This window comes from Platalea leucorodia (assembly GCF_965183815.1).
Source record: "Platalea leucorodia genome assembly, chromosome: 1".
NCBI classification, from domain to species: Eukaryota; Metazoa; Chordata; class Aves; order Pelecaniformes; family Threskiornithidae; genus Platalea; species Platalea leucorodia.
In genome coordinates this window covers 143,081,336-143,093,753 of record NC_138823.1, presented here as the reverse complement: position 1 = coordinate 143,093,753, position 12,418 = coordinate 143,081,336, and the positions used below count along the sequence as shown (strand labels likewise).

The 12,418-nt window shown below is 36.0% G+C and overlaps 1 protein-coding gene across 13 annotated transcripts in view; it reads left to right on the top strand.

Annotated features, from left to right (window-relative positions):
* Nucleotides 1–12,418, top strand: part of AKAP9 (A-kinase anchoring protein 9) — a 120,868-nt gene that overhangs the window by 81,640 nt on the left and 26,810 nt on the right. For 12 of the 13 annotated variants that reach the window (XM_082323955.1, XM_082323966.1, XM_082323965.1 and 9 more), the window contains 4 exons: nt 4,973–5,185; nt 6,400–6,438; nt 7,648–7,880; nt 9,724–9,843. In XM_082323955.1, the coding sequence (XP_082180081.1) occupies nt 4,973–5,185; nt 6,400–6,438; nt 7,648–7,880; nt 9,724–9,843 (605 nt within the window). The remainder of the gene's footprint in view (nt 1–4,972; nt 5,186–6,399; nt 6,439–7,647; nt 7,881–9,723; nt 9,844–12,418) is intronic. The other variant, XM_082323960.1, reaches the window with a different exon arrangement.

Genomic DNA, 12,418 nt, shown 5'->3' with positions numbered 1-12,418 from the left:
CAAGTTTTGAATGTCCAAAGCCTCTCTGGGCAGCCTGTTCCAGTGTTTGACCACTGTCAAAGAGGGGAAAGAGAAAAAAATATTTTTGTATGTTGAAATGCAGTTTCCCATATTTCAGTTTGTGCCTGCTGCCTCTTGACCTTGACTTAGTTCCACACAAACCTGGATAAAAACATAGAACCTTCGTTCTGAATTTGATGATATGGTGGTGATACGTTTCAATTTGCATTCTGTTTGAAGTGAGCTTTTAAAGTGTATTTGCAGCTGCATTAAGGAAGCAATTAAAAATTGTAGGCTGTTATAACAGGGGAAATCTAATAATCCTTTCTGACATCAGGAAAATATGTTCAAATCTGACAGACTCTTCATTTGTTCTTTAGAAGTTTCGATAGCTGCATGTTTTGTTCCCACCCAGCATTTCTACCATTATCGGTTTGTAATTAGCGTCTGGAAAAGATGCAAAAAAACACCTACCCTGTAGGTAGGATCTCTGTAGTAGTAAGCAGAAAGATATTTTAGTTAGTTTTGAAGCTCAGCAGACTTTTGTTTCTCAACGTGGGAGCATAGAGGAAAGTTTCATAGCCAAATGTTATTCCTGGAGAATGCTACCCAGCCTTCCTCTTCTTCTTACATAGACAGATAATCCAACATGAGTTCACACACTGTTAATAGCTGGGACACACATAACCTGAAAAGAAGTGCAGGCTTCTATGCCACATGTCTAAAATGTGGTCGAGGGACAGTTGGTAGCCTGTCAATTCACACAGCATAAATATTGTGTGTCATCAGCACCAGTACTGGCTGCAGCATTTCAATAGCTTTAGCAAAACTAGAAAGGAGGAAAATTGATTTCATAGGGAATAGATTCAAATCTTAGAGGCATTATTACTTTTTTTTTTTAATATTGAATTAAGAGTGGAAAAAATCTTATATGGAACACATCTTAACATGCAAAAAAAAGGTGAAATCTTCCATCAAAATATAGATGACCTAAGAATTTATATCTTGCGCAGATGGAATTACAAAACTGATGAATTTCAGAATGTAAGCAGCTTCTATGTCTGTTGCTGCTTTCCTTGGAGGATAATATTTTTGTCTTGATAGAATTTTTATTCACAAATCTTCAATAATAAAGTAAAATAGCAAAAACAAAGCAGAGCAGTTAGTGTTAAGTTTTATTTAAAGGTAGCAATCTGTCATGATTTCAGAGCTGTCTGCCTAAGTTTAATCCTACAAGTAACATTTTGAAAAATAATACTAGAGACTAATTTTATTTACTAAAAAAAGTTTTTATTTTGAACTTCTCTGTTGCTTTGCCTTCTGGGTCTGTATTTTGTGGCTTAGTCAGGTTCTCTACTAAGAACTATGAGCTTGCCTATCTCCCCTAAGGTCTACGAGGACAATTGTATTTGAAGATGACATCCCACAGAACAAGACCTGCTTATTAGCCCTTTTTTTCATATTTTTATTATTATTTTTATCCTATTACCACCAGACCAGCAAAAAATCTAAGATTAACTAGGTTCTTCTCTTGAGCAATGCACTTCTGTTATAAAATTTGCTTGTGCAAACAAACTAATAGCAGCAAAGAAACTGCAAACTCTTACTAGATGCCAGTTTGTAGGTAATGGGATTGTCCATATGTAAAAAAAGGCAAAATTTACCTGTAAAATTTTTTATTAAATGCTTGAAATATTCCATCAGAGCCTGGTTTGGAGATATAACAGATGAATCTAGTATGTATTTTTTGCTAGCAAAGAAAGTATACTAAACACAACAAGCTAGTGAGAGCTATGAAGCTATGTTTTGCACTCTCCAGATTTTATCTGATAATGATTTATTTGGGGAAAAAAAACTTGTAGGCGTATAAAGTGGAAACAATCTTCAAAAATTTTTAACTGGAATTTGATTTTAATCAGAGCAATAGCAATGTCAGTTTATAAGACTTGATAGACTGCCCGTGTTGATTTGGTTCATGAACAGTTCTGGAATACGAGAGAGAGAATTTGATACTTTAGCCCTTGATAGATATATTACACAGTTGAGCTTTTAAGTTAGGTGCAGAATTATGTCACATGTAGAGATTTAATTCAGTTCTGTCTTTTGCAGGAATTCAGCTAATTTGTCCCTGTTATTGCTTTAATGCTTTATAACTCTTGAATTAATTAACTCTTTTTTCATCCTTTTTTTCTGTGAACTGAAATGAATGCATTTCTAAATGACAAGCACCTTTTTTTTTGGTGTTGATGTAAGAAAATAAAAATGCCGTAGAACCCTCTCTATTGAATTTCTTCTGCTCATTGAACTGAGTTGTGAGCATGCTCTGACAAAGCCAAATGACACTCTCTTATCAAATTCCTTAGATAAGTATGCAGAACAAAGTTCATTATACATCTGATGGTGCTCTGTCTTCTCTTGAGACAAAATGTGTCATTTTTGATCATTTCTTTCTTATCACAAAAACTGCTGCGGCTGAGACATTTTCAAACCTCTAGTGTTTTAGTGGTGTCAGATATGACTTATCTAATGTGATAGAAAAGCTGATGCCAATTTGTTCACTGAACTCTGACAACTTTCATTACATCTCAAAAAAAAAAAAAAAAAAAAAGGCAGGAGTACATACCGCAACACGTGATCTTAGGAGACTCCTGCGGTGTTCATATCTTTTTGGTGGGGGCATGTACTCCATTTAACCTGGCAATGCCCTCTCAACTTCCAGTCTGTTAAGTAGTTATTGTGAACAGCATCTGGTGGGAATAACTACTAGAATTTGTATTGTCTCAAATTTTTGAAATGCTGTTAATGATGTTTCTAGTTCAGTATTTTCTGTTTCGACAGCCAGTCCCTCTATGCGGCCGTGTTCTCTGTGAATCCAAGTCTGGAAAAAAAGATTGATAAGCAGTGCATAATTGATATGCATGAGGACCAGACCTGTGTTTCTCAGACTGTATATGCAAAGACCACTGTTACTTAATTTCCTCTGATACGGAACTAAGTGCTCACAGAGGTTTTACTTTGTCTACATTGATTACATGGAAACATCTTTAGTTTTTCTATATACTCAAGCCGGGGTAAAATCCATTTTAATACTAACTCAAGACTATAAATGTATACTGATCAAACTACTTTCATATTGAAAATAGTTTGATATTGAAAAAATACTACTTAGATTCTGTGGGTTTAGTAGGAAGAAACCTGTGTCCAACTAAGAAAGTTTAGACATAGTATGACTGATGTCCTGTCTGCCTTTTGGAACCATTGGTATCCAACACGACAGAACACACCTTACCATGGAAATCTGGGATACCTATTTAGTACCTTCTGTCACTCAGTAAAAATGTCTTTTGTGTTCTGTGGTTTCTGAAAGGACTAATGTGAATCTTCTGAAGCCAATACCATTACAGGATCTCAGTTTAGTTCGTACATCCCTCAAGGAAATTCACTTTTTTTTTCCTAAGTCTTTAGCTTTGTGCTCACTTCTGCATGATTCCAAGTTGGTGTCATTTCCTACAGCCGTAATATCATTCATAAGGCTAAAATAGAGCTCCCTCTTAGATTCCTAGATAAACTACTTCACTATGAAGCAATTTTTAAAAGCATACAGGACATATTCTTAAGGTAGTGTCCCAAATTCTCTGTTGAAAAAATCATTAATTCTTCTTTGCTACTTTAAAAATTGCACATTAATAGTAGACATTAAATTGTTCCTTAGATGTCAGCTGTTACAGGGCTTTTGGGAGTGATTCAGGTTCTAAAAATGGACACCTAAGACCAGTTTTGCTGCCTTATGATGTTGGAGGCATCTGTATTATATCTGACCTACAGGAGACCCATGATCTTACAGAAACTGTGGTTTGATGTCAGACAAATGTCTTGAGGCACCTAAAATGGCACCTGGCACCTGAATTTACTTGAAATGTCTTATTTCATAGAATCACAGAATGCTTTGGGATGGAAGGGACCTTTAAAGGTCATCTAGTCCATCCCCCCTGCAATGGGCAGGGACATCTACAACTAGATCAGGTTGCCCAGAGCCCCATCCAGCCTGGCCTTGAATGTTTCCAAGGATGGGGCATCTACCACCTTTCTGGGCAACCTGTTCCAGTGTTTCACTACCCTCATTGTAAACAATTTCTTCCTTATATCCAGTCTGAGTCTACCCTCTTCTAGTTTAAAATCATTACCCCTTTTCCTATCGCTATTGGCCCTGCTAAAAAATCTGTCCCCATCTTTCTTATAAGCCCCTTTTATGTGTTGAAAGGCTGCAATAAGGTCTCCCTGCAGCCTTCTCTTCTCCAGGCTGAACAACCCCAATTCTCTCAGCCTTTCCTCATAGGAGAGGTGTTCCAGCCCTCTGATCATCTTCGTGGCCCTCCTCTGGACCCGCTCCAACAGGTCCATGTCCTTCCTGTGCTGAGGACCCCAGAGCTGGAGGCAGTGCTGCAGGTGGGGTCTCACCAGAGCAGAGCAGAGGGGCAGAATCACCTCCCTCGACCTGCTGGCCACACTTCTTGTGATGCAGCCCAGGATACGGTTGGCTTTCTGGGCTGTGAGAGCACATTGCTGGGCCATGTCCAGCTTTTCATCCACCAGTACCCCCAAGTCCTTCTCCACGGGGCTGCTCTCAATCCCTTCATCCCCCAGCCTGTACTGATATTGGGGATTGCCCCGACCCAGGTGCAATTTCTCCTGTGTTTATTAAACACTTATTTTGCCTTGGCTTTGGAGCTCCTGTTTGCTCCAGAGGTCTTGCACTGAGAGAAAATTAAGAGCTATATTTGGTCCTGTGCTATCCTTCCTGTAATTTGTTCATCATGGAAGAATAGCAAGGACAGGAGTAGAAGTTGTCAGGTGCTGAGTATCTAACATGCGCGTGCATTCATGTGAGAATACTATAGTGATTTCACCATGCAAAAATTTCAAATTGTTCTTTATTGTCAATTAAATCTGCGCCAAAATTAATGTTCTACAGGCCTCATTGATGGTTATGCAGATGAAAAAGCATTTCTGGAAAAACAACTCCAGGAAAAAATAGATGTAATTGACCATCTTGAGCAAGAACTACTGTGTACAGGTAACAAATTGCAGGAGTTAGAGGCTGAGCAGCAGCAGATCCAGGAAGAAAAGGAGTTACTCTCCAGACAGAAGGACGCCATGAGAGCAGATGCGGGGCCAATAGAGCAGCGTATGTATTCCTCACAATCCTTCTATGAGATTTTCTTATACTTTCAAGTAAAATAATAAGTAATCTTGGTGAAGGTTCCCCCCCCTTTTGTAATCATTAATAAAAATGTGGTAGGGCAAAATGTGGTATTTTTATACCTGATGCCTAGTGTTAGCATGATAACTTTTCTTGATAGTTAAACAAAAAACGACTGGATTTTCAGAAGTGTTGAGCAATCACAAGTGTTCTTTAAGCCAGCAAAAGCTTGATACCTCTGAAAGTCTGCTTTTATTTGTATTATCGCTGGAGATAGAATATCTTGAAGTTAGCACCTATGGATAAAACTACTGGTCTAAATACTTTCCAAACAGAGTTTCAGAGGGGCTAGCAAGCATACCTACCAGAACATGACTGAACTACACGCGAAGGCCATACTTATTTTAGACACAGAAGATATACTCTTTTAACAAATTCCTCTTTTGGGGAAGAATGGCACAAGAGTTTCATTATAAGGAAAGCCTGTTATCTACCAGTAACAAAAACTTTCAGCACTGATGGTGAAAATTCCAGATAAATACATGACAATGTAATCTAACTAACTGCTTACTCAAAAAAAGCATTTACCTTCATGAAGTAAACATGTCTTTTAATTCTTCCTTAAACTAATAACTTAAATTAATATTTTATGTTTGAGAAGGGAAGAAAATTAGAACAGTGGTGTTTTAAGAAGTACTGATGTTTCAAGGAGTGCATTGTAAATAGCAGGATGAAATTACCATTTTATTTAATTTCTAAAAGTTTATGGCAATTTATAATGTTGCTATTTTTATAAATTACATATCTTGGTGTGTATTTGCAATTTCCTGGGTCCACTTTGTCTAACAATGAAATTTTAAGAATAACCTGTTCCTTCCTGCTTCATAGTAAAGAAGATCCTTGTCTATAACTTCAGTTTAGTTATTTGTTATATGTTTTAGGTTTCTAAATATTTTAGAGTTATCTTCATATATAACAACTGTAAAGATAAACAATTCTATAAATACGTGTAGGTACTTATATCATGCATACCAGAATAACTTACCACATTACCTAAGTTGTCTCAGCAACTTTGTCATTAAATGCCACATCTATCTTTGGCTTCATTTTCTCTTACATTGTTGCACCACAAGGAAACTGTAGCTGGCATGTGAATTACTTTGCTTCTTTTTTTGTTTTCTCTCTCTCTATTCTCCTAGGCCTAGTAGATGCTGCAGTCGATGCAGCTTCCCAAGCAGGTGTGTTTGTATGTTGCATGGCCAATCTGTAACTGGGTGGAAGACTTACACGTACTGACATGGTTAATCAGGATTATTGGGCTTTTGGCTTACTGACATTACTTGTAATTCTTACTGGCCTGCAGCTTTGATGTTGTATTTCATACTCAGTTTTACATTTCGCTAACAGCATTTCTTATAATTTCTAAACATAATAAGCAAATTCATGAATAACCATCATCTTATTCACCTATGAATCACAGATACTTAGATGGTATTGGAGGGATATTTTTTTTTTCTTTTTATTTCCAAATATAGTTGAGTCATTCATTATGATAACTAAGCACTGTATTATATTGGTATATAATGGTTACCTAGAAATGAGAATTGGTTAAATATGATGTAAGATGATGGTGCCTAAAGGATCTTTCTTCTATAGTGAAAGTAAATTGTATTGTTTCTGTCTAAATATCAATCATGTTTTAAAGATTCACCAAATGTAATTGCACTTTACAGTTTGGATTTTACCTCAAGGGATTCGTATGGTTAGTTAATATGTACTTCAATGGGCTGTGGCTTAAGAGTCTTAATAGAGTGGTTTGGGGCTTTACTATATATGCTTGCCAGCCTTTTCATGAGGACTCAAAATTGGGCATCCATGCAGTCACTGATTTTACAAAGCTCCAGTTACAGGTCAGTAATTTCCCTGTCTGTCTGCCTGGCAGCCTCGCCAAGTCTTTCAGTATTTCCTTCAAATTATTTATATGTATCACATTAAATAATGAAGACAGGGAGTGGATTGATTTTACTGACGTTGGGGATGAGAAGAGGGTTGGGTTTTCTGTACTTCATTGTTAACCCCTGTGCTGACTCTAGCTGTAGTTTGAACACAGGCATTTACTTTTCTTTTCAATTATGCAACGACCTTTTGATTTATATGAAACTTAAAAAGGGAGGTGATCCGGTACAACTTCACTAACAGTCCCCTGAAGACCAACTAAAGGATAGTAATTTTAGTATGAATTTGCTTTGGTGATTATGTTGATTATTTCTCAAAAAATATATTTATTAATATATATAAGAAAATATATAACAAAAATAGTAAAAACCCAAACCAGTTCACATCCTTCTGCGGAGTAGAGCATGGATACCTTGGGGAGTGGTTTTGCTTCATAACATTACTAACTATTCATGTCTAAAAGTAGTGCGTGATGCTTTTATTATAACCAGAATTGCTGGAGGAAACAGAAAAGCTAATGAAAGAAAAAATTGAAGTACAGCGTCAAGCTGAAAAAGAGTATGATGACCTTCAGAAGCAAGTGAAAGTCTTGGAAATAGACTTGGAAGAACAAGTCAATCGTTTCATAGAGCTAGAGCAAGAAAAAAATGCAGAACTAATGGACTTAAGGCAGCAAAACCAGGCTTTGGAGAAGCAACTTGAGAAAACAAGAAAATTTCTAGATGTAAGTATGGTCAAAGGCTAGTTTCATGAAGGTGGGTGGGCACCTGTACTGAAGTTTGGTACAGCAGGAAATGCTAGTTTTTCCAGATTTTGAGCAAACATGAAGAAGCACACGATAGTAAGTGTGTTATAGGTTCCAGCCCAATAATTTAATTCATGTGTTAAAAGTTGAAAATTCGTTTGAGATGCTTGCTTAGGACTGCCATGTATTTCAAGTATAACTTCATAGGTTTCTTAAATGTTTAAAATAATGGGAAACTTCTAAAATTAATGAGGAAATGCAAATTTTTGTGACCTTCGTTTTTAACAGTTTGTGGAATTTCCATGTTTTTCAATAAAGTCTGTTGGAATTAAGTAGTCAGCTTTATTTGTACGTGGAAATTGAAAGCATAATTTCTCTTAAGTTTCTTTTACAGACTTCCTTCATAGTATCCAATAATCTCTCTCCAGATATAAAGCTACACCTTGCAGACAGTTATATTATATGCATATTCACAGTGGCAGCTGCCTCTATTGTACCCACCTTCTTCCTGCCTCAGGCTGTCTCTGCAGTTTTGTTTCAGACTTTACCTCATTTTCAGCAAACACCATCTTCCCTGTCTCCTTCTTTTCCCATTTTATTCCTATTAATTGTCCTGTGCTGCTGTTGGGAGAAAACTATTGGGTTTGTGCCTTCTCAGTTAACTCTCTAGCTGATGGCAGTAGGGTAGACTAATTTTTTACATAATAAATATAACACCTTGTGGCATCTTCTCTGTGTAATCTATTACTAAGCAGTACTAAAGGAGAGATCTTTCCAGTTACTTCTTAGCACAAATGGATTTGCTTTATTTCATTTTCTACAGTTACAAGATTATTTTTCTCACTGCAACTAGTGTGTCATAATAGGACAAGATTCAGAAGTAAAAATTCCAATTACAAGTCCCATAGTCATAAATGCATTATGGTTTGGGATTATCAATAGCATGAACTTGAGAGTTACGGACTACTGAGATGAGTAGCAGTTTGTAATAGCAACATTAGAATTCTGCTGTTTCCTTGAAACAGCAGGTGAGTTTTTAAAATCTGCAACTTGTAAACGTTGAGGTTTTATTCCAGTTTCCTGAATTTTTCCAAAATATTTTGTTACTAGACAGAAGCATTCCTCTTTGTATCAGATAATTTAGCTAGTTTGTTTATTGCATCTGATAAAGTTTGTCTGTTTTACAAAGTGGCACTTAAAGGTGATGCTTCACTGGGTGCTACCAGTTGCACATTATTTCCTGTATAAAGATGTATTCCCCAAATGTCAGACTGGGATATAACAACTGGTTAACGGTTGGACTTGATGATCTTAAGGGTCTTTTCCAACCTTAACGATTCTATGATTCTGTAACTGAAACTGGTCAAAAGTAAAACTGAAATGCAAAATTCAACCAGTTTATAATTTGTTCTTGTTGTTGCTGGCTCCTCATCAATATTAACATAGAGTTCATTTCTATTCTTCGTTTGTATTTATGCTACATATATATATCAAAGACAAACATTAGGAAAGAAAATCATAAAATATTGGCTTATTACCATTTATGTGGTGTACCTGGGAGAGAAGAAACAAAACAGTCATCTTTGTGAAATAATACTGGATGTATCTATGCTGTCCTAATTTTTTAATAAAAAAATGTGAAATTTGTTGCCCCAAATGATGAAAGAATTTTTTTAATGGTAGTTGCCAGAGGTTCTGCTACCTTAAAAATACTGACATACTGTTACCAGCCTCACATTAACAGAAATAAGAAGTGATAATATACTTAATTTAGACAGTTCTTAAATCAAATGGTGTATCCACATAACTTCTTAACTTTCAGGAGCAAGCAATTGACCGAGAGCATGAGAGAGACGTATTCCAGCAAGAGATACAGAAGCTGGAACAACAGCTTAAGATTCCACAAAGGAGTCAGCCTGTCAATGAACATCAAACCAGAGAGGTAACACATTTTATTACTTGTACTCAATGAATATAAATGACAAGTTGACAGCTGTTGAGATATTGTAATGAAGCTATCTCATGGTCTACCTAACCTGCATCCAGGAAAGTAAATCCCTTTAGGTGGAAGGGTAAGGTGTTGGGGGAAAGTGGTAAAACTGTGTTATGGGGGGGGGGGGGGTTAGGATGGTTGGTTGGTTGTTTTTAGTAGTAGATACAAAGAGACTTCATAACTTTCAAAAAGGCTCTTTCATATAACTTAATTTAGAAAATCCATTGTTGTCAAAAGCCTGTGGAAACGTTCAGGACTACTTTAGCCATTTCATATGTTCTTATGTTGTTTTGTGACATCCTGTTTATAGCACAGGTACACGACTGAAGGAGTTGAGTTACCAAGGTTTAGCACCTGAGATGTAGTAACGCTCTCTGGGTACACTTGAACCTCCCCAGTGCAAGTCTGTCTCCACTGAAACAAATTTAGTGACTGTAGAACAGCAGCTCAAGGGAGTCATAGTCACTCAGACTCAGCAAAATCAAGAAAAGTGGCAGCAGTGCAAAGGTTACATACTATGAAGCTTTTGCATGTTTTCTTTGATAACCTGTTAGTCAAAGAAATTGCATTTTATTTTTTATGGGTTTTCTTGTATCCTGCTTTTTGAGCAAGGCCGGTATTTTTGCATTATTTTCTTGCCTGATTTTCAATATTAAAATGCCTCTTATTAGGTTGTACTGCTATTTTCAGATCAAAGTTCTTACTGAGGTGGTTCAGCTGCTGTAATTCAATTTTTATTTAGCAATATTTAGTATGCTATATTATATAGTTAGGACCATAGACAGCAACAGGACATAAATTGATATGCCAATATAATATCTTATATTGATATTAATATGAATATCTATTAATTCTATTAATTATTAAATTAATATTACTATCTAATATTAATATTGATGTTATTAAATATCTGATATTATATTGATGTGAGATGTAAGTTGTCGAAATACTTATTTACTTATAATTCTCATATTCTCAAATTTAGAGGTGTATTTCATGGGTTTTTTTATATATATCATAATACAAAGGATTGTAAGAAATCTTACAAAGTATTCAGTCAGTACTATGGGATATGGCTGTCATCAGCCTCTGTGCACAATGAATCTACTGGAATTAGCTGGGGATGTGTTAACCAACACATACGGAGTAATTTTGCATCTGTTTCCTTCCATTGCAAAGTGTATGTGCACTCCTCTCCTGTTGACACGTTCCTGAGATGGGGGAGGCTTTTTAGCACAATTAATTTTCCTGAATCCAGGATGTTCATTTTGAGTTCATTTTGTTATGTGTCTGTTTTATAATTTGGGGCACGGGTAGCATGTGAATTCCTGGTTAAAATTCTCACGTTAAAAAAAAAAAAAAATTCTCCCAAGAAAAAAATTTCGAATTTGATAGCATAATAAAAATTGCCCTATTTTTCAGTACAGAATCTGTATGTAAAAATCATCCTGATTAATATGCACATATACACATCTGTGTATACTCTTAAGTTTGCAGATATGCTACAACGGAAATTTAAAGCATGCTTTAAAGCAAAAGACAGCTGTAACTGTGATTAAAATTTTGAGATTTGCTTTGGATGCTTTTAAATTAGAATTTTTTAGTAGGCAGAAAGATAGACAATAAGACAATATCTGCAAGCAGCACAGGTGTACCAGCTGTTTTAGAGCTGCGTGGTGTTGAATGTGATACATTACAAATTATAGACAGAATTTTCAATAGCATATTAAATTTGCATTTTTTATCAAATGAGGCATATAGTCTTACTGTATAATATATTTTGATATCACAATGTTAGTTGGAATATTTCATAAATATAAATTTTCTCATTATTTCTCATGTTTATCTGAGATAGCTGCTTTATTTTTTCATAGTTGCACAGTTTTTTAAATGCTCTTCTGCTTTGCGTGAATGCCGTGAGCATTTCCTGTTGACAACATGATTTCTTTTTTACTGTTGTTTCAGCTTACTCTGTCAGCTTATTCCAGGGAGGGTTGTCATAAAGAGTCTGCTCTAGACTTGATTTTTCTTTTTCCATTTCTCTCTCAGGACTTTTCTGTGGTCACTTCAGACTTTGATGTTACTGATGGATGGATAACGTCAATAATGCCATCCTGTCAGCTTTATGTTCTGGTCCTCTTCTCTCCTATCTATTGAAATGCTTTGAGTCTCCTACCCTTTGGCTACATCGTAACTTCCTCATTGTAAATACTGAAATCCATTTCTTGAGTGGGACAAACATTACTTTCCATGTCTCTTGCTCGATTGCTTAGTTTAACTCAGGTCATAACTCTGTGCATCAGGCCTAATACCATGGATTTATTACACATCTTTCTTATCTGTAATTTTGATTTATCATTTCTGAAATAATGCTGGAACTGGGATCATTCCTATCTCTACTGCCTCAGTTACTCTTTCAATATGTTGTTTCTGAGCCACAAACATCTGAACTACTGACATTCAGAAAGCTTTATTTGGATGCTTTGTCCCCTATTGAAAGTGAAATTATATCATCCACCACATC